The 22,346-nt window shown below is 43.8% G+C and overlaps 1 protein-coding gene across 3 annotated transcripts in view; it reads right to left on the bottom strand.

Moving 5' to 3' along the window:
• Positions 1–20,046: 20,046 nt before the first annotated feature.
• Positions 20,047–22,346, bottom strand: part of IKZF2 (IKAROS family zinc finger 2) — a 109,190-nt gene continuing 106,890 nt past the window's right edge. For all 3 annotated transcript variants that reach the window (XM_058809331.1, XM_058809332.1, XM_058809333.1), the window contains one exon: positions 20,047–21,805. In XM_058809331.1, the coding sequence (XP_058665314.1) occupies positions 21,081–21,805 (725 nt within the window). In that variant the 3' untranslated portion in view covers positions 20,047–21,080. The remainder of the gene's footprint in view (positions 21,806–22,346) is intronic.

The following is a 22,346-nucleotide window of genomic DNA, read 5'->3' as shown; positions in this document are numbered from 1 at the left end:
AGAAAACCAAGAAACACTGATGTCCCCTCTGATGCTCAGCAGTGCTTCAAGACCCCAGCAGCCATCCCAGGGCCGGCAGGCACTGGGAAAACCATTCCTGCTCCTTCCCCTCAGTGTCCACATCCAGTGACTCACTGTGGGGCAGAGCCGTGCCCAGGGCCAGTCTGGGGCGGGGTATCCCCAGGGATGTTCTCACTCTTGTCCTCTGGGACATCCAGATTCCACAGGATAGTCGGCAGCTGAGGCACAGGGGAATGTGTGGAGCATCTGGCACCCTCCTCCTCCTCACCGGCTTTACCTGCAGGTGAAGGCAGAGGAGAATGATTAATTGACACAGAAACCAAGCCTTCGTGGTGGAGGCACACAGCAGATTATACTGAGTGACAGGAACAATAATTTACTTCTTTATATTTGAGGAAATTTAACCAACTTTGTCTCATCCCTTAGATGGTGCATCTCACTTGCTCAAGCTTTACAGAAGCTTTAAAATGGCAACAGAAACTTCAAAACCTTTACAGTTTTTTTTTAATAGGAGTCTTTTTTGTAGTCCTACTTGTCACTAGCAATGGGGAACCTGCTTGGTGTCAAAATGGGACAGTGAGACCCATGCCAGGTCTCAGGACCATAATACAATGACCCTGCACATGTGCCACCATCTCCCTCCAGCTCAGACCTGAGAGGCAGAGGAGAAGAAGGTGCTTTTCTGGGATGGGACAACTTCAGCCTCAGATGCCTTTCTAGAATTATTAAAACAAAGGTTCCCATTTGCTTGACGAAATAAACAAAAATATATAATTATTTCTAGAGTTGAATCAAATTCCAGGATATTTCAGCCAAAGCCCTGAGCACACCACCTGATCGGGAGGAGGAGGAAGAGGAGGGCCACGTCTTGTAACAGGAATCATCACACATGCTCCACTTCCTCTGCTCTTCTCTGCCCACCAGATCTTTATCACAAGAGATCGCTCGTGTTGTGCTGTTTCCTCTTCTTGTTACGATCTCCTGCACAACAGGGACTTCTCAGAATTTTAATGCTTAATAATGTATTTGACCTTTTCAATACTCCAGCTTTTGGTTGGTTTTCATGTTAACTTCATGTTTTTTGGGTGGCACACATCACGTATTGGGTAGAAAAATGCACCAAAACCAATTCATGTTAGAAAACAGCTTATAAGCCAGATTACATATTCTGCAATTGGGTTTCAAAGAATTCAGGAGTCATTACAATTTGGGTAACGATACTGCCTTTTTCAAAACAGAAGTAGTGCCAAATATGCCAGAGATGACTAAGTTCTGAAAAAAAACCCAAGTCATACTTCTTATTTATTGGTAAAATTCACAAAATTGAATAAAACAGTATTATTTGGTGTTGCTGGAGACCGAGCTCTCTCTGCTAGTGCTGCAGAAGTTCAGGGCAAAACAGCAGCAAAACTAATGTTAGTGTGTGCTGGGATTCAACCACCACCACTTCTCAAATCAGCCTTTTTGACATTTCTCAAGAAATCAGCACTAACAGTTTCTTTGCTTTTATATCTCTGCTGCCTGTTTTCATTCTGTGATATAATACCCTGTAGTGGTCCAGGATAATCTGAATTTATCTGAAAGCAGTATTTCATGCACTGGTGTATCAAAATGCTTTCTGAGAACCCTCTGAAAACAGATGTTAAACTGGAAGAAAACAAGATACATTTATTGATGCCATTTGTATTGATTCATACCGATTCGGGTGCTCGTTTGGGAGCAAAGTGAATCAATTTTATTTGGAATTCTGCAGCTTTTCATATGATCTCATTCCACCTGTGAGGGATTCTCTGGCTTCTGTTCTCCAGAGAGATTCAGCATTGAGTCTCTCCTTTCAAGGAGGATGGCAAAGACCAGCTGTCAATTACCTGATCACTCACCACATCACCAAGCTGCCACCTGAAGAGCCCCTCCTGCACCACACTTTGTGTTCTCTGGGCACCTTGTGACTCTTGTGTTCTTCTGCAACTCCTCTGCAGGCAGAAGGCCTCCTGTGAACTGAGGAAGGTGCTCTGGTACAAAGGGATTTGGCTTGAGATCAAACATCAACCAAGCCCAGTAAAGCTCTGGGCTCCAAATGGTACCTGAGATGAAGCACAAGGCAATAGGAATCCTTCTGTAGACTTTCCTGCTGTGTTTTCTCAAAGCGTGCACCAAAAATCACAATTTTAGCACATCCCACTTTGCCAGACCATCTACATATGCATACATTTAAAAATAGGTGTGTATATACATTACATTAGGAAACAAAAGAGCAAGGAGAGCTGTGAAAGAGAAATGTCCCTGTTCCACCACATCCTGAAAGGAAGGGATTGAAATTCCTTGGACAGGTCCAGAGGATGAGCTGGGTGCCTTTATCTTGTCATCACTGGCTCACAGCTACAAGGGCCAATTCTCCCCCCACAATGTTTCCTCTGGGGTGACAAAAATCTGTTTCAAAATGTTCCCAGCTGTGGTTTGAGGCTTCCTTGCTGGGGGCTGGCACATGAGGTGGCTCCTCCGAGCCCAGAGGCCGGCCAAGACAGGGGGGAACTCTGCCCTGATCTTATCCACCCTGCTCCACACGGACATCCTGTTTCCCAACAGGAGCTTTGCACCAGACCAAACGTGTTTGCAACTCTGGGGGTGCTCACACACCAGCATGGGCTGCTCAGGGAGGTGGCAGTGCCTCCATGTTTGGAGGCATTCAAAACCCCTGGGCAACCTGCCCTAGGTGGCCCTGCTTGAGGATAGAGTTGTCCCGGGTGATCTTTTGAGGTTCTGCCAACCTAGAGCATTCTGTGACTCAGGAAACTCCTGCCTGACTCAGAGCACAGCTGTAAACAAGAGGGAGAGTGGCTTTTTACACAGGCAGATAGTGGTAGGACAAGGGGGAATGGTTTCAAACTGAAAGAGATTTAGATTAGATGGTAGAAAGGAATTCTTTACTCAGGGCGTGAGGCCCTGGCACAGGGTGCTCAGAGAAGCTCTGGCTGCCCGTCCCTGGAAGTGTCCAGTGCCAGGTTGGACAGGGCTTGGAGCAGCCTGGTGTGGTGGAAGATGTCCCTGCCCATGGTGGGGGGTGGAACTGGATGGGTTTTAAGGTCCCCTCCAACCCAAACCATGCCATGATTCTGTGATTCTACCAAAGTGACTCAGGCAATGGCACTGAGAAGATGGCTACCCTTGAATATAACCACGATTAATGCCAATTTCCCCCAGTCATCCACCAAGAGCTGGGAGTGCAGTATCCCACACGAACTTGGAAAGGAAGACCTCATTCCTTTTGTCTTTCTGTTCCCTTGTATAGAAAAACTGCACTGTGGTATCCGAGAAGCAGTGCCCTGACCAAAGAGCTTCATTTTTCATACTGTTCAAATTAAATTTTGCATATGGGACAAATTAATTCTACTGGTTCACAGTGCAGTTGTCAGCCTTTGTTCGTCCCTCCCTCCTTTCTCCCCAAATGAAGCATCAGGTGGTGCCTTGCAAGTAGAAGAATATGGGTATCATCTGGGTGGGGTAAGTGATTAACAATGAATTAATTTGAAAGTGACAGGGAATAGCGAGAACATGGGAGATGACAAGCAAGAGATCTGTGACACATGGCTGCAACGCAATATGCCAGCACAGTGAAATCATAGCTCCACGCTGGCCAAGCATGGCAGGCTTCACTCTTCCTCCCCACCTGTGAATGGAGGCATGGAAAAAACTCAAAAACCAGAGGTGAGCTGGTGAAACTGTCCTTGGGAAGCAGCAGGTGTGACAGTGGCACCTCACACAGTGGCACCTCACACAGTGGCAGCAATGAAGGCAAAGGCAAGAGCATGAGAGGCTGTGTGCCCTGTGAATACTTCCACTAACTGATTTGTTCGCTGCTTTTGCCATTTCCCCATAGCAAACCCAAGAGTGACAACTCTTGGATGTGGGAAAGGGATCACACCCCTTTCTTGGAGCAGAAATGATAAAGTCAAGCAAGAGTTTGGCCACCTGTACCTTGGCAGGGCTCAGCCTCTCTAAGGCACTCACCAGTGCCCTAAACTGGTGTGGAGAGGAGGGAGAAGGCCCTTATGTCAGCCCCACTTCCTGATCATGTTTGCAACTGCAGTGTCCATGGTGTCCTCTCCAGAACTCCATCCTGGAAGGTCCAGAGTCCCCACATTTAGCAATCTTCCTCACAACAGCCGGAATTTTTATCCTTCCGTGTTTCACCAGACCATCCAGTGGCAACAAATGAACAGGACTGTTCACACCAATGTGTTGTTCACACCAGTGGACTTCTTTGCACACAGATTCAGGGAGAAGAGCATTTTCTGAGCAGTCCATGCCACACTGTAAAGAATGGAGGCACTAAGAAAAAATAATATTCAAACAGGAAACTAGACTGAATTCTGTTTAACTACACACATGCTGGTTCTCCAAGAAACTATCTGAATGAACATCAGTCAGTTCCAGCTGATAAAAACATTTTGATAGATAATCATTCACTAGAAAACGGCTTAAAAGTATCAGCTTAATTCCAAATAAATTAACAAATGAGCTTGCCTTGGCTGTACCTGCTGCTGAAATTGGAATGTAAGAGGCAACACATTCACTGCTTTGACTGCCTATATTCAGTCCCTATCTAATTTTTGAAGCTCAAGAGGCAAGCATTAGCTTATTGCTATGCCTGCAAAAATATTGATTTTGTAGAAATTATTTCGGATATGGAAAAGAGATAACACAGTCTTGGTTTGTTTCTTAAACAGGCAAAGAAAAACAAGGTGACAAGTGTCAAATGATATCATTAAAATTCTTTTTTTTTGTCAGGAGATTCTGAAAAATGCTTAAAACCCAATAACTTATGTGAACCAAAGCTACCTGAAATACATTCTTAAAGGTCTGCCCATAGATAATTTATCAGCTGATTAAGAATAGAGATTTCTCTCCTAATTACATGAGCATGGACCACTTGAAGAGTTTTCACATTAGAAGAAAGTGAATATTATTCATTAATCAAGTCTCCCTGCCCCCAGCCCAGCTCTGCTGAAAGCAGAAAGCAAAATGGGTCAGGAGAGGGGTTATGGGTGATGCTGCAAGACCAGAGATAAGGCATCAGGCAGTTGGAGGGGAAAGCATTTTATCTAGAAGAACAGGCTTGACTTTCGTTCCATTGAGATAAGCACTAGAGCTTCTCGATGTGGGGAAATAGCCCAAAATAGCTGTTGTGGAATACTCCTGCCCAAATACCTCCCAACACACATAGGGCAGTACCTGCACTGAACCCTCTGCTCAGGGATAAGCCAAGTGGTGCAAAGGCTCTGGGAATGATGAATTAGAGGGTACCCTGTCAGGGCAGCGGTGTGAGAATTACCGTGCTGTGAAAATCCCCATTTGGCTCATTCCACCATTATTTTGCCCTAAAAAGAATCTCCAGGTTAGGAGACTGTGTGTGCAAGCTTGGGAGTGGAATGGGGCAAATGACTAAAGGTGAAATTACATCAGAGATCATCTGTGGTTTATTCAGCCTTGCCTAGACATGCACAGATCAGCCTGAAATAACAGCAAAGGCTTCTCTATTGACAGCCTGGGTCTCAAAGAAATCTTGGCAAGGCAGTAATTTATGCAATGAAATGAAGTGTGTGAGCAGCCACACAGCCATCTCAATTCGGCAGAACAGGTGAGCCAGAGATCACTAAAATATTAGCAATTTCACGTGAGGCTGAACCAACTGGCTAGGGATGTTATCTTCAAAACCTCCTCTTCCTTATGAGCTCAGGGTTTCTTCTAGAACTGTGTCTGTATCAAACACTGAAAGTCCTTTACATGTCCTCCTACATAAAATTGTCTCCTAAGAGCAGCTCAAGTGTCTTGTACAGGGTGTATCACACCAGCTTCAGCTTAGAGATTTCCTTTCCAGCATATATGACCAGGGTAAAACTGGTATCTGTTCGACACTGTTACTGTTTTCCATCTCTCTTACTTTTGGAGAAAACAAAAAATCAGTGCTTACATATTAAAAGGATCAAAGCCCATCCTTCTACCAGTGAGTTTCACCTAGGACCTATGACTAGGACATCATCCAGCTGCAGTGTTTTGAGCAATGCAGATCTGGTTTAGACCCAGATAATTTAACATCTTATCAAAAGATCTAACAAAAAACCCCAGAGAAACGGAGCCGGTAACGTTCACAGAGGAGGCAGAGCTGATAAAGATCAGGATGTCAGTCATCCAAAGCCATCCGGATCTGCTGGGCAGCTGGACTCATTTGGCAGCACGTGTTTGAGCACATCCCAGCCTCACATCCAGCACCCCCGGCCCAGTGATGCTGGGCTGGGAGCTGTGTCCTGAGGGCAGGGATGGAGCCAAGGCTCAGAGTTCAGCTACTCAGAGCACATCTCAGCTCACTGCTCCACAAATCCTGGTGAGCTGCTCTGGGGACACAAGGAGATCCATCTCTGTGTACAGCCACATGGAACTACACAGGGAATAGTCTCAAGGAGCAGCCAGAGGGACAGTTACTGGAACACGGTCTCCAAATCTGATAACCAGGCTTGGACAAATAAAAGAAAGGAGCATTACAGAAAGGTCTTTGGACTTCTAAAATGAAAAGAAGGTTGGGGTTTTTTTTACAATTAGATGCTAAATACATTAATGTGAGCCAGGATTATTTTTGCTCAGTGCTAGAACACCACCAAGCTCAGAAGGGCTTCTAGAAACAAACATCATGCAAATAATCAGTATTAACCTGCCTTGACTTAAACCTTACTGTGTTCTCATGTCTAGTGACAACTTCTGTTTTCTTACTGGAAGAAATGGAGAGGAAAGCTGAAGGCAAATAAAGAGAACACTTGACCAAAGAAATACATTTTTGAAAAGAACTCCTAAGAAAAAGCACTTTAAATGCCTCCTGATGGCCACACAGCAGCAGCATAGCACTCGGTATGTGCTGCAGACATCCCAACCATGCACTCACTGCTTGGGAAATGCAACCTGTGCCCAAACACAGCACACTTCTGCCACTTCAGGGAAAGGAGAAGCCTTTCAAGCTGCAAGGACATAGGTTGTTCTCAGGTCAGCCTTCAAAAGATCTTTTTGACAGAGAACAATATGCAGAGGTATCCAAGGACAATTGTAATCCAGGCTTTTCATAGTACACTGGCCAGAATGTCCATCAGATTTGAGTGTGCAGCATGTGACATCTAAACTTCAGTTTTCACAGACACCATCAACTCTTGCTAGTCAGCCTCAGGCACGAGGATGCTACAGGCCTAAAGCTAGCCATAAAAATATAAATAATAATAATAATAATTTAAAAAATCAGCAGTGATTTTACTCCCAAGTTCCAGATTTACCCCAAAATGAGGTAGACTGAACTGGCAGCTAGAAGCCAAGTTGCACTAACACAGGCAGAAGCTGTGACAATGGTTTTGGCTATAACTGCTGTTACCAGGACAGGTACTCAGGAGGGGCTGGGCACAGAGGAGGCACAGCCAGAGGAGCTCACACAGCAGCCCTGGGGGCTGAGAGCAGCACTGGTGATGCCTTGAGAAGGCTGACCTGGAACAGAGGCCAGACAGAGTTAAAGAATAAAGCAGAGATTTATTAAAAGGCCTCAATGGATCCACCTTGGGCAGCACAAGAGCCCAGCCAGGGCTGCACCCAAGATGAACCAAAATGGTCACAAACTGGAAGACCGGTCAAAGGGTCTCTCACTTTTGTAAGTTTTAGTCCATTTGTGTATTGGAGTTAATTGTCTAATTATAGCTTTAGGTTATGAAGTCCCATTCTTCTTGTTTTTCTCTCTTCAATTTATATTGTTTATGCTCTTGGGCCTGAGATTTGGATTGGTTGTCCTTGGTCCCCAGCTACAGAAGGAATTGTTTTGTCTACCTACTCTGTGAAGAGAGCTTATCATCCCTTAATATAAAGCTCAGAGTTACACACTGAAGCAGCACAGAATCTGAAAAATATAAGAGCTAAAACCTGAGGCATCACTGGCATCTCTCAGAGACCCAGGGCAGATCAGCTCAGCCCCCACCAGGCAGCTCAGGCCACTCAGATCTGCAGCAGCAGAGGGTCAGGTCCATGGGTGAGGTACCCCTGGTGCCTGACCCAGCAGCTCCTCCTTCCCAAGGCAGGAGCAGCTGGAAAGGCTTTGGAGAGCTGGAGCATCTGAGGCTGCCAAAAGGCGCTCACAGCTTGTGGGAAAATACAGCTGTGTTCCAGGCACAGCCTGTGTGGAGCTGGGAACAGCTTAGCATCTTCCCTCCACTCCAACAGCAACTGCAGAGCTGCCTGTGGTAGCTCAGCCCTGCTCCTCCACCACCCTGAGCCGTGCTCAGACACAAACCTTTAACTTGTATTTCTTTAAAGTCAGTTATCAAGAGGCAGCCAGTGGCAGGTTATCATGGGAGATGGGTTTGAAAGGCAAGGCTGGTCAGATTTTGCAACTAACTGATAAAAACAAATCAACCGCAGAAACAAATTCCTCAACTCATTTCAAAGAAGGGGGAAAAAAAAAAGGCTTCAAGGAAGATCTCTTTTTTTTCCCCATCTTGCAGATTTCTGGGAGTGCTTTGAATTATTTTAGCAAGGAATAAAATGTCCCTGCTCCTGATAGATTGCAGTGTTCTCTGCTCAGAAGACAAATCAATATTACAGATCACAAATAAAATAGTCAGAAGGATTGAAAACAGGATTTACAACTGAATAGCTACCACACCTACATGAAAATAATAATTTACATTCCTCACCACACCCTATCAACTACACGCAGGCAGCCTGAAACAGGAAAAGTAACAAAAATAATGGGAAAGAGCAGCAAAGAGTGTCTTGACATTATTTGAATTGATATGAAAACAGGAGTTGAGGGCAGGGAAGTATTTCCTCTTGAAACCAAAAAAAAAAAAAAAAAAAAAAAAAAAAGCACAGAAGCACAGAAACCTTCTGAGGGTTTAGAGTTTCAGGCTTTCTTATTGAGGGAAAAAATCCCCAAATCCCCCAAATCTATGAAAAGCATACACTTTCCATAGAGAATGGGTTCATTGAAAAGCAATTTTCTGTTAAAAATCAGTTCTGACAGGGTAGTTTCATCCAGGCTTGGATGCTGGATACCACAGGAGCATTTGCCAGGAATAAAAATAGGCATTTAGCTCTGAAGGGCTGGGCTGCCAGCCTTTAAAAATGACTCCTTGCCTAGGCAAGAGGTTCCTCTGTCTCAGGGATGGCCAGTGACAGATCAGAAGGGATAGAGGTTCACGATTTGTGTGGGAGTCTTGAATAATCTGTTCCTATTTTAATGTGAACATGGGTGGTAACATGGAATTACAGCGTGTGGAGGCGGGCTGGTGTGCGCGGATTAATGAAAAATAATGAGATAATATTGAGCACTTCTGTAGTCTCATTACAAGGGCTCAGTTTCTCCACTGACAGAAATCCCTGGAAAATACCATACTCTGGGAATCCAGCCCTAATCTTTGTACCAGGAATTAACAGGAAACACAAAGGCCATTTCACAAGTATATTCCTTTGAAAAGAGCTTTCGTTCTTAGGCTAAAATTTTAGGCGACTCTGCATTTACCCAGTAATCCTTTCAACTCATATTTCATTGAATCCAGAAGTCATTGTGGCTCCTGAGGTACTCTGCTGTGAAAAAAACCCAAAACAAACATTTATAATTGCATGCTGGAAGTTATGACAATGTTTATATGATGCACCAAGAAGAGACAAAAATAAGCACTGAAGGGCACAAGGGTAAAGCTGGGTTTATTGAGGACTAACTACATTAGGATCGACTAAAAAGAAAGAAAAAAACAACCCAAGCATGTTCAAACTGCAATCCAAGCAAAATTTATTTTTAGTCCCTTGATTATTGTGAGTTTCATAATGGGATTTTGAGGCCCTGCTGTTGTGTCCTATTAACAAGGGCCCTGTTATATATTCCACAGTGTCATGGTGGGAAATGGTTCATGGCAGGGCTGGGATTTGACATTTGAGCAGAGGGATGGAGGGAAACCTGCTTTGATTCACCACCTTTTAAAAACAAACTCATCCTCAGAAGAAACTTCAGTAAGTTCTTGAAAGTACGGCACAAAAATAGAAATATTAGCGCTATAGAAGCCAAAGCCAAAAACTAAGGCTCAACTTTACTTAAGTGGGAAAATGATATTGGTTTTTGTAAAGCTGGAGAAGGCCAGTGGCAGAATGCAGGGCTGGACTGGCAGATCAGAAGTACAGAAAACAGAAAAAGCTTACCTGGCTACAAGACTGATCCAGTTATCAATGTGAGGGGTGATGCTGCAGTTCCAAGAGCACTGCAGGTGCATCATTTGATGCTGCAACAAAGAAAATAATTCAGGATTTTTGAACCTCTAGCCTCCCACAGACCAAAGGGAACTGGGTGATGGCAGCATTGCCGACACTGATCACTAGAGTAATTTTTAAGCATCTGTTGCTTTAAAGAAGAAAAGGCTGTCTTTGATGCAGTAAGAGTTTCCCAGCAAAAGCCACGCAGAGGAGGGATCAGACATGATCCCCTGTTGCCTAGATAAGAATTTAACTGGTGACATCAGCCTGCCCTTTGCTTGCAGCTGCTGACAGGGTGACCTAAAGGGAAAGGCAATGGCACCCCATGGTGTGACTCCTGCCCAGAGACAGGCACACCACCACGCTGGCCCTGAATCAAGGCCAGGAGGTTTCTAAGAGCCTCTTCCTTAATAATGTCAGGCCACACACAGTCTCACCCCTGAAAATGACTCAGCAGTCCTAAGGATTAGAAAGTCATTTAATTTCTGCCTATGAGCTCTCCCCTGATCATCTCAGACCCTTAGCTGAAGTCAATGAAAAGAGCATCAATATCTCAAATAAGTTTTGGGACAGGACCCTGGGTCCATCAAGCCAGTCATTTCTGTCCTACAATGTCCTACAAAAAATGGGATTTCTGCTCCACGCACTAAAGATTCAGACTGCCCCATCAGCTGAATTCTGAGGTTTTTTAAGTAAAATCAGTAATCCAGCAATCCTGTGTAACAGGAATCAGGAAATTCTGCTCACTGAACAGAAGCATTCCTTGGAGACAACATACATCAAACATGACTTAAAGGAAGATTAACTTTTATTCAGGTAATATCTTAAGGAATTTCCATTCTCATGTGAATGATGAACACTTTTATTATGGGGAGAGGCTGGTTAATCTTTAACCAAGAATTTACAAGAGATTTGTAAAACAAACAACAATTTATGAAGCTCCATGAGATCTTCCTTTTAGTCAGAAGAGTTTGTACTGTGAATGCTACCAGGTCAATAGCTGGGTTAGGAAAGGAAGGAAGGACAGGTAGGGCAATGAGAAATGCCCAAAAAATCCCTACATCACCTCTGGAAGGGATGAGGAAACTCAGCCAAAAACCCAGGCTTGAGGGAAGGGTTCAAAGGAAATGTGTGTGCAGTCCAAGTGTTTCCAGAAAAATCTAAGGGCACTAATTCATTTCAAAAACATGACAGAGCCATTGGCAGGTGGCTGATGCCACCATTTGACACAGCAGGACCCTCGTGGACACTTCTCTCAGGGATGCTGAAGCTGATGGAGGGCATTTCTTTAGCTCCAATGAATATTAAAAGCAGATCTGTGCCCAACTCCCCCCTCTCAGAAGCCATGCTCAAACCCCAACCCACAACACAGTCTCTCTAGCTAATTAACAGGATTTGTGAGCAGGTAGAAATGCAATTCCTGCCAAACCACCATGTGTGCTTCCTGCTGCAAGAAAGAAATGTGCATGCATACACCAAGGTGTCCAGAAAGCTTGAATGGAAAACCCTTTCATGTCAGAAGTTTATTTTTATTGGTAAAATATTAAATAATATACAGAATTAAAAACTGCACTTACACTTCTGAGAAGAAATAATTCTTGGACAAATTATATGCTTGTTCCTGAGATTCCCTACATTTATTCCAGTAGCTGTGCACTCAAGACAGTACAAACCTTTATAATATAATCCTTTTCACAAAGTATTACAAAGTTTCTGCAGCTTCTTTTATTTATACACGCACACACACACGGACTCCCACTCTCACATGGCTGTACAACACTCACACAGGTACAGAGCACACACATACAGATGTGCAACCATATGTATGCATGTATGCTAAGAAGAAAATAAAAATAACAACAAGTCCCATAGTTCAGTCTATAGCGGCAAAACTCTTTTAGCAGGAGGATACAGGTTTACATTAGGGTTGCTCACATGCACCACTGTCAAAGGGATTGTTTCTGAACTCCTTTTATAAGAGCACCTTCCAATGAACACATCAAGTGGGACAACTCCCAGCATCTTCACTGGCTTTTGGAGTAAACTCTGATGTATTTTAATTTTTTTTTTTATTTGAAAGATTCCTCAATTTGAGCTCAGCAGATCTATCACAGAACTAAAAATTCTTACACCTGGGAGAAAAAAGGGGTCATTTCCCGGATTAGCCGCCCGGCTGTGGTGCGGAAAAGAGCAGCGCGGGGGGCAGAGCTCAGCTCGGCAGATGCCGGGGCAGATGCCGGGAGGGATGCCGGGAGGGATGCCGTGACAAGCGGCCGCATCCTCAGCCCCGAGCTCCTCTCCCCGGCCGTGCCCGGGTCCCGCTCTCAGCACAGCCCCGAGAGCAGCAGGAGCCGAGATTCCCACAATTTGGCTCAAGGAGTGAGACCAGAGGGGACCAAACCTTGTTCTTCTTCAGCTCAGACACCAGGGGCTGGGCAACGAGTTTGGCAATCAGTCAGAAGGGGATACATACAGTCTCCTCGCCTTTGTTATGATTAAAAAGAAATCTCTTAAATACAAATTTAAAAGACAAAAGTGGCTACTGTGCATGCGCAGTAACTGCCTTTCCAAGAAGTCTCCATGGGATTTTATTCCTTTTTTTTTTTTATTACGTACCTAAATACATATTTACACAACAGCGGCTTCAGTCTACTGGGGGGTGGGAGGGAAGGCATTAAAAATACACTATATATAAATACGTATGATATGTAAAACAAGTCCCATCTAAACTTATATAAGACAAGGACAACTCTAAAGAAGCTTTTCTGGTCTCTCAGGTAGATAAAAGACACGAGTCCTGTAATTCTTATGCAGGCAAATCACTTCCCTAGAGTAAAGGGCAGTTTTGCCCTAGCTAAGAGATTGGACCTAATCCAAAATCCATCCTCAAAGTCAACAGGAGTCTCCACTGAGTGGGTTTTGGATCAGACCAAAAGATCTTTTTATTTTTTTGTCATTTTTAATAAACATCAATATTAAGTGCTTTTCTTAAAAAAGCTGCAATTAGAAAAGAAGAGGGAGGAAGAGTCAAGAACAGGTATGTCCTTAATTCTGGATGTGGATGTGTTTCAATGCCAGCGACAAGCAGGAGGTAAATTATGGGCTTTAGCCTTAATTTACAGTTTCTCATCTTTTGTCAGTCACAATCAGTTTACTTGAACCATATGTTTAAATGCATTTAGGGCAGAGCATTTTGTTTCACTGATTTGTGTGGACTGAGGAAGGAACACAGAAACCACTGTACAATAATAAGATGTCAGGGTAAGTATTGCACTTGAACAGAAAAATAACCCAAATGTTGGCGATTTTTGTTTTTAGAATACAAGCAAATCATCCATGTCTGCAATGATCATGTTTAGAAAGCAGGATCCAAGAATGAAGCATAAGAAGCAAATTTGGGGTTGGTAACCCCCACCCTGGAATATAACAGTAGTAAAACTTTTTTTAAAGCATTTTCTTCCAACAGGAAAAAAAAAATTATATGACTTTTTTTTTTAACTTTACAATTTTAAATCTTTCTAAACATTTGCATTAAAAGTTTCCAGTTTCTCATAAAAAGATATATATTTTAGGAAAAAAAAAAAAAAACCAAAGCAAAACAGAAAATAAAACCAACTAAAAAGGAAGGCAAATATACAGTATTATAATTACATCACTGTAGAGTCATCTCAAAGGTACCCTAGATCTTTAAAGTGTTACAAAGAGTACGTACCTTATTTTTTTTCTCAAATCGACTTTTTTTTTTCTTTTTTTTTCTGTTTTTAATAAAAAACTACACTTGAGTACAAAAATATGTAAACAGACTGTACAGCCAATGAACAAAAAAACCCAAAAACCACCCCCCAAACCCCTAGACAGCCCAAAGCTACAGGAGATAAGAGCAGGCCCAGACTTAAAGCTCCAAGAAGGAAAAGGGGGAAAGAGAAAAGCACAGAAAGCCAGAGGAGACTGCTACATGGTAAGGAAGTGAACGTGTTCAAGCTCTGAGGACACTTGACAATTTGTCAAATAATTGATCACAGTTTCAGAATCTGAATGACTACAAAAACAACCAACAAAAAGTCCTTCCCTTGTTACAGTGTGTTCATTTCCAGTAAGCAAAGTCAAATCCCAGTAAGTGCATAGTAGGGACTCAGTGACCTCCACCCCTGCAAGAAGCTTTTCTCACTCGATGTCACTTGAGGTAAAACTAAATGGCCCAATTTACTGCAAACTGGCCCTGTTGTGCCTGTAAGGAGAGGAGGGATGGGAGGCTCCCATCCTTTATCCAGCCTGGTGACACACACAGAGGCTGTGGGTACCCAGGTACCACCGAGGGCCAGGGATTAAGGCTGCTACAAGGAATAAGGGAATGCCTCCAGCACCAGCACCCAGCCTGCCCAGAGCTGCTGTGCTGCACCCATCCCACAGATAATGGGATCAGGATAAACACAGCCAGCTGCAGAGCTCCTGTGACTCCACATCCAGCCAAAGGGATGGCACGAAGCTGATGGTGCTCAAATGTTTTCCTGGGCTGCAGTGCTGCTGCCTAAACCAACACCTGCTATGGAAAGGAAGTGCTGGCCCCAGCTTTGGGCCAGGCTGCTCCCTTTCCCCCAACAGGAGAAACCAGCCCCTCTCAAGACATGATCTGATTAACTTCACTGTCATTCACTCTGTTGAAATACTTCACCTAGTACTGCTAGTCAAAATATCACAGTTTTTTTGTGGGTTTTTTGCCAACAGTAAAAAAATATTAGTTTTACTACAACTATGCAGGTTTCTGTTGAAATGGTCGTTTCTGTCCACTGATTAATTAGGCCCCAAGATGAAAAGGAGAAGTTTATACAGAAGGAGATAGCATGGGAAGTTATCTTCAAAGATGAGGACCCAAGTGTGCATGCTGATAACCACCTTTCCAAAGGCTGGGAGTGAACAGGAACCAGGAATCTGCACGATAACTGGGAAGGTAGGTGAATTAAACAGAGCCTGGTTTTACTGTTTCCTTGGCCTGTTAAGCATGCAGCATGGCAAAGCCTCAGCCCAGCCCTCCTCCTGACTGTCCTCTGCACATTTCAGAGCTGGGTAGGAGAAGGACACAAGGAGGTCAAATTAGAAACCAAACTGGAAAGCAGTGATGTCGTGCTTTGCTTATATCTCAGAACACATCAATGGGATAAAAGGGAATCTATTATTCACCATGAAGCAAATTCTAGCTCTAACTGCTCCCCCCAGCACCCCTCTTTGGGAGAGCATTGCCAAGGGGGTGGCTCTGGGCTGCTGTTGGGCTCAGGCCCTGCCCAAAGCCTGCTGGCCCAGCCACCTTGCCCACGGTGGCCCTCCTGGCACACTCAGCTCTGCAGCCCTGCATGGGGAACAAGTGCACCTGAAAGCAGGTCACCTACCCCTGGGAAAGTCTCAGAAGCAGCACTGTGCTCATCACAGCAGTGCTCCAGCTTGTGAAGCCCCTGAATGCCTCCTGCTGATGAGCTCCTCTGCTCTCTGTGCCAATTCCTGCGCTGGCCGCAGCCTGACAGGCAAACTTGCAAACCACTTCCAAAGGACTCACCACATTTGTTTCTCCAGGCTGAAGCAAGAAGCAAGAGCTTTAAAGCCTGCTCCCAGACCTAAGTGGGAACTCTAAAGCAAAGTCCACTAAAGGGTGCTTTACTTAAAGAGGAAACAGGAGAAGCTTCCCTGGCTCTCTGTAGGGCACAGTGCAGCTGGGGGCTCCCACAGCAAGTCCTGGCATTGTGCTGGGAATGCTGTGCTCCCTGGGACCAGCTGCAGACCAGCTCTGGCTGGATAGCTGGAATGTACTTTGCTGGGCTCATTTTCAGCCCTTCCCACTCCTTACAGCTGTCTGACTCCAGGAAATCTCACAGCACAGTACTGACCAGGGTGCTCTCTCTGGGCCAAGCTGCCAAGGAGGGTGCAGAGCAGGAGAAGAGATCTTTCCTTTGGGTTGGTTTTTGTTGTGCATTCTGAAAGGGTCTGGTGGGATATCAGGAACGACATCAGGATCTCCCAAAATGCATTTGGAAAAGGCACATATACAATAAAGCATACCTCTAACTGCACAATACCATATATATATATATATATATATATATATATATATATATAAATGTACTTTCTCAAGCTCTCCAGCTGCCCCACACCACAGGCCATCCACTTTTGTTTTTAAATGCTATTAAGCCAAGCTAAGATGTGAATTACTAGCAGAAAAGCCAATTTCATCACCCTTTTCCTAAAATCCCACACTGACTTTAGGTGACCCTGGCAGCCTAGCTCATGACATTAAAAAGCACAGCAAGAGTTAAGGAAAGGAATTTATTCAGTGAAGGAACTGCATTACTGTAGCTGCTGCCCTTGGCTGAAATAAGCACCTTTGCTGCAGTTATCTCCAAAGTTTCTCTCTGGAGGAAGGAGTGTCTGTTGTCTGGTTTCTTTCAAACCAGAACAAGCTAGCCCAGGGCCTGGGCAACAGTAATAATGCCCCATGAAAGCCCAGTTTTGAAGGGTTGGGTTTCATTACTGACCTCCTGCCCGACAGCACAAATTTAGGGAGGCCCTTGTAAACAGAAAGAAATCTGCAAACTCTGATAATTGAGAATTTCTTCACCTTGCAGTAAACATAATTTAGGTCCTCGTGGCTACTTTGTGAGCTGGGTCCTAACATTGTAGAAACCTGAACCACTAAAAATCAAGCCCATTAACCCATTTTAAATCTTCCTCTCTGCTACAAACCACTACAGGTTAATGTCTAGACACCTTTCACATCACATCATAGATGAAAGCACTTTTTAAGGAGAATAAAATTATTTTCATGCCCTAAGTTACTGAGTAAAGAGCAGGCTTTACTGAAAAATGCAATATATTTTGATGTGCACTCCTAACTGATTACAAAGAGAGGTGTCTGTAAAATTAATCAGTCATAACTGCAGATATATAGATAATGCCCTTTGCTCCAAGGATATGGATCACACTACTCTTTAAATTAATAGGCTTGTAATTCTCTAAACTAAGTCAGAGTATTGCCATTTTTGATGTAAAAGAAGCAAAAGGGTTTACTGGCAAAGAAGTGCCCAGATTTTTTTTTTTTTTTTTTTTTTTTTTTTTTTTTTTTTTAATGAAAACGGGGAATGCTCACAGGAAGCCAAGTCTACATTTGCAAATGTATGTTTCTAACCGGAAACCCAATTCCAAGAATTTCAAAAGAGTCCAATAAAAATCAGCCAGATTTGATTTCCAGCACCAAATACTCAGAACAAACGGATTTAGAGGCCAGGGATTAGCTACTGAAATTCCTAGTACACTATGAATGACTAATGAACTTGATGAAACTCAAGAGCTTTTCTTAGAAATCCAATTCTTGCAGAGAGCAAGCAAGAAAAAACACCCAAAGAAATCTCTGCTGCCCCATTTTGCTCACTTTTGTGAAGGAACAAACTGCATTACGTAAAGCTCTCTAATAATTTTCAGTAGGAATTGAATTCTAAAGTACATGTTAATTCAAAATTTTGTTCAAAATTTGAACAAGAATTTAATCTTTCTTCTTTTCCTGACTCTAGGATAAAAGTCTCCTGTGAATGTTTAGAAAAGGGCATTGATAAGAAAAAATCAATGTGACCCCTCAAGTTTCTTGCTCTCCAAAAATGTGGTTTCACTAAGATAATTCGTCAGTACTTCTCCAGTTCCCTGTGCCTGTGACATCAGGACATACAGACCTCACCTGCTACTAATAGATCAAGAAGATAGACTTAACTGAAGCCAGGTCCAAAATCAGTGGGCCTCCCCATGTGATCCTTTAAACTCCCACAGAATACACCTTACTGGAGGTAGCAGTGAGTCATCAGTGACCCCAAGCGCAGATGAGCGGCAGATGTAATTGCAGCCAACTGATCTGTGCATACACAAGAGATTCTCTACCTTTCCCGTATTCTGGTGCTTTCCCAAACAAAGGCAGAAATTTTAAACACTTTTCCCTAGTGCTAGCTATTCCAAGAAACCACAGCCCAATGTTCTTTTGCTGACCACAGAGGGGAGAACGGAGTGTTTCCCCCAGAGGCTGAAAGGATTTGCCGGCAACCTCTCTCTCTAGCTTGGCCATGTGTTTTTCTGGAGGCCCAGGAAAGCCCAGCAAGCCTCAGGCCCAAGAACCTTTTAGTTTCCACCTTGTTCTTAAATGACCTGTCCTGCCTCAGCTAATCACCCCCACTGTTTTCTTTTCTGAATTTCCAGGCACATCCTGACACGAAGCACGGCCGGCTGCCTCCTAAGCCCACCTCCCTCACTGCAGAGAATCAGCCACACAGAATCCAAGTGGTGCCCTCCAGCATCTCCCTGCTTTTCTCCTGCACAAACAAAATTTGGCTGCACCAGGCACAAGACAATGAGAATGGTCCAGAGGATGGCACTGGTACATTTGTCCCAGTTCCCTCTCCATTAGGGTGAAGAAAGAAGGAGGGGGAGGAACCCAACGACATTAAGAACAATGTTGGGAATAGATCTTTAAATCTGTCTCTCCAAAGCTTGCATATTCCCAGCCTTGATAGGTCTCACATTACACAAGATGACATTTCTCTCCATATTGTATTATAATTAATAGGCTACTGCAAGACTTTACCAGCTCCTACTTAATAGCATTGCAGTGCTGGGAAGCAGTCATCAGGTAATCTGGCCATGATCTACTGTATTCTTTCTAAACACAGGTTCTAGCTGCCAAGAATGTCACCATAAAAAGATTTCAATCAATACCTTTCAGCTCCTACTTTCAAATGCTCCAGGTCTAGGAAGAGAAGGAGAAAAAAACCCAGTACCCTCAAAACGAACAGCAAACTGGCATATGCATCAAGTGCACAGATTGGAGGGAGCAGATGGGAATTCATTATGGCCTGATCTTGCTCTCTCTTTTATACTTTAGTAACTTTATCCTTTGGAAAAGGTCTCCCCAGGCGCATGGAGACCGTGTGTGCGGAGGGGGTTAAACCCATCCAGATCTTTCCATTCTCAAGCTGTGCTCTTGTTGCCAAACAACAACATTTCAATTGTGATTGGTACAAACAGTTGGGTTTCAATGGCAATCTGTCCTGTAGGTTTAAGCCCAGTTTTTACTGATGCAACTTGCTGGGTGCTTGCTGCCTTTGTTATTTACTGAGAGAGAAAGAAAGGAAACAAAACAGATCAGTGGACTTGTTTTCTTGTCCACTCTGTGTGTCAAGGACTCTCCCTGGAGTGTGCTTCTCCATTTGCTTTCCCTACAGGGAAATTATTAAATTAGGAACAAAAAAGAAATCTTTAAGCCCAAATCAATACCCAGCACCTACATCTCCACTTATCCCTTTCTGAAGAAGCAGGGAAGATCATATGTGACCTGTTGGTTTGCTGGCCTTCTGTGCTCTCCAGGACCCAAGGCTATCCAGCAAAACCTGCTAATACTTTCACCCCTAAATTCAGCAGAACTGATGATGTACAAACAAAAGGAAGTCAGTGGTTCAGCATATTAGGAAGTAAGAAGTCAACAAGAGAAAAAACAGTCAAGGTTGGGATCCTGATGTAGCTGAAACAGTTGGGGCAGTTCCATTAAATTCAATGGAGCCAAGAGGATTAATGCTGGCCAAGGATCTGGCTCCTAACGCTTTCCCAGCTGCAAGTCTCAGTTTAGGCTGTTGCCAAGAGGTTAACACTGTAATAGTAGAATGAGAAAGTATTTACATAATTATGTATCTATATATATCTATATTTAAAGAACACTTTGCTACTAGCACTTTTGTCATTTTAAAATCCATAATTTTAACCCAAAAGTATTTCTGAAGAGCAGCAGAACCTCTTGAGTAAACTACAGGCTCTCTCACCCACTCCTAGGCCACTTACTGTCCTAGAAGCAAGTTTAAATGTTATTTCTAAATGTTCTTTCTTAAAATTTAGGGTGCAACTAAAGAGATAAGGCTCCCAAGGGTCTCTAAGAAGCCAGTGAGACAACACATAGGCATGGAGTAACAGAATATCAACAAATCTAAAAAAAGGTGCTTCATAAGTTAAGGAAAAATAAAAATACAAAGCCTCAAACTTACCACAGAAGGCCCTCAGACTTATGAAACTAAACTGCTATAATGTGGTACAGTGTTAAGACATACATTTCTTTTTCTTTTTTTTTTTTTAATTTATTTACATTCTAGAGGGGCAATACACGCTGAACCCAGGAAAACAGCTCACCCTTGAAAGTAATTTTGAGAGGAATATTGACTTTGATTCATGCTCCTAACTCCTTACCAGTTTTGCTTTAAAAATAATTGTTCATTCTGCAGAACAAAATTCCCCCCCTTTCCTCCAGCCACCAAAAGCTCGCACTGAATCTTCACATTAGAAAAAGGCTCTCCTCTGAAATGTTCCTACCTATTCCTCTGAAATTCCAAATGAGTGGCATCTTGTTGGGACTTGAAAGCACCTGGCATGGTTGAGCGACATCCCAAGAGAGGACATGGTGTACAACTGACTGAGACAGACACAGACTGCATTCCAACTCCCACAGCAAGCAAGGCAGGTCACTCCCCAAGAACTGATTGCCACAACAAACCCCTCTTTTATCCATTCCCTTCCTTCTCTCCATTCTTAAGCTGGGCAGAGCAAATGAGGTTGGGTCCACAAAAAATAAGGTTAATAATAATAATAATTAAACAACGGCAACAACGACAACAGCAACAACAACAAAATAGGCGTCTCAATGTCTGAGGAAAAGTGGGATTGTAAGTGCAGTATTTCTTCATGTGCAGTTCTTGTACTTCATAGGAGTCCCCTTTGGATGAGAAGGCCTAGCGGAATGTGTGCTCCCCCCGGACTATGTGCGACGAGAACTCATAGCGGTCCTGGCTCCGGTAGCCACAGATGTTGCACTCCAGCGGGTCCCGGTAGCCGTGGCAGCCCATGTGGATGGTGTACATGACATGGTCCAGGAAGAGGACGCGACAGTGCTCGCACTTGAAAGCCCTAATCTGCTCCCCTTCTCCGTTGATCACCTTGTACATATCCTTTAAAGAGCCCTTAGAAGCTTTTGTGACATCCAAAGGCTTGGCCTCCTCCTTCACGTAAGCCGGGTTTGGCTTGATCTTGGGGGTTAAGGCAGCGTTTCCTGGGTAGGACTGGCGGTCGTCGTGGCTGCTGTCTGAGTCAGTAGAATCCAGGCAGCTATTGCTGGGGGAGCCCTCTCTATCCTGGATTCGACTCTTTGGTCTGATGAGGGAGATGGGGCCATCCATGTTGTTCTCGTGGCTGTCAGCTGTTTCCCTGCTGATGGGCCTCTCTATCCTGCTGGGATGATAGACCTGAGCGTAAGCTGAGCTGATGACCGGGGCCACCTCTGCGATTGTGCTCGGTGTGTGCTGCATCAGGGGGTGAAGTGCCTCAGCTCCAAGGTAGGTGATTGCATTGGTGATGGCTTGGTCCATCATGTGAGACTGCATCAGCTCAGCCTCCTTGTCATAGCTTAGGTTCATATCAAAGGGGATATCTGGATAGCCAAATCTCATGAACTTTTCACCTAAGAGATAAAAGCAAATCCAATGATGAGCAAAATCAACACAATCACGGCAATGTTTCAGTGCAAAAGAGACAGAAACCTCCTGACTTGGGGTGAAATTATTCCAGAGTCTGAAGTCAACCTCCTTCAATTTATTACTGACCTCCTATCAAGTTCCTGTCCTGAGATGGATAAACAGTAACCTCACCAAGAGCTTTCTTCTTTTCTTTTTTAAATTTATTCCAGGTGATACATGTGACTGCAGCAACTTCCAGAGAAATTCCAAATCTTCAACTGAGCCTGACTGTGCCCTCACTTCAAGTTAGGAAATACAACTGGATTGAAATATTGAGGCCACTGAAGTTCTATTCCAGAGTATACTATTAGCTCTAGTTACCAGACTATACCACTGAATTTCTGACAGAGTATGCCACTAGACATCCTCTCCCCAAAATTCAAGAGACCATTTCACACATGGCCCACAATCTGAGGTGCCTCACATCTACCTAACAACAGGGCTGAGCAGTGAGAAACCTAAACAACCGGTACAGGGGGCTTGTTA

The sequence above is a fragment of the Ammospiza caudacuta genome, chromosome 8, assembly GCF_027887145.1.
Source record: "Ammospiza caudacuta isolate bAmmCau1 chromosome 8, bAmmCau1.pri, whole genome shotgun sequence".
Lineage (NCBI taxonomy): Eukaryota > Metazoa > Chordata > Aves > Passeriformes > Passerellidae > Ammospiza > Ammospiza caudacuta.
Note: the sequence above shows the minus strand (reverse complement) of the source record. Positions and strands in the feature narration are given on the sequence as shown.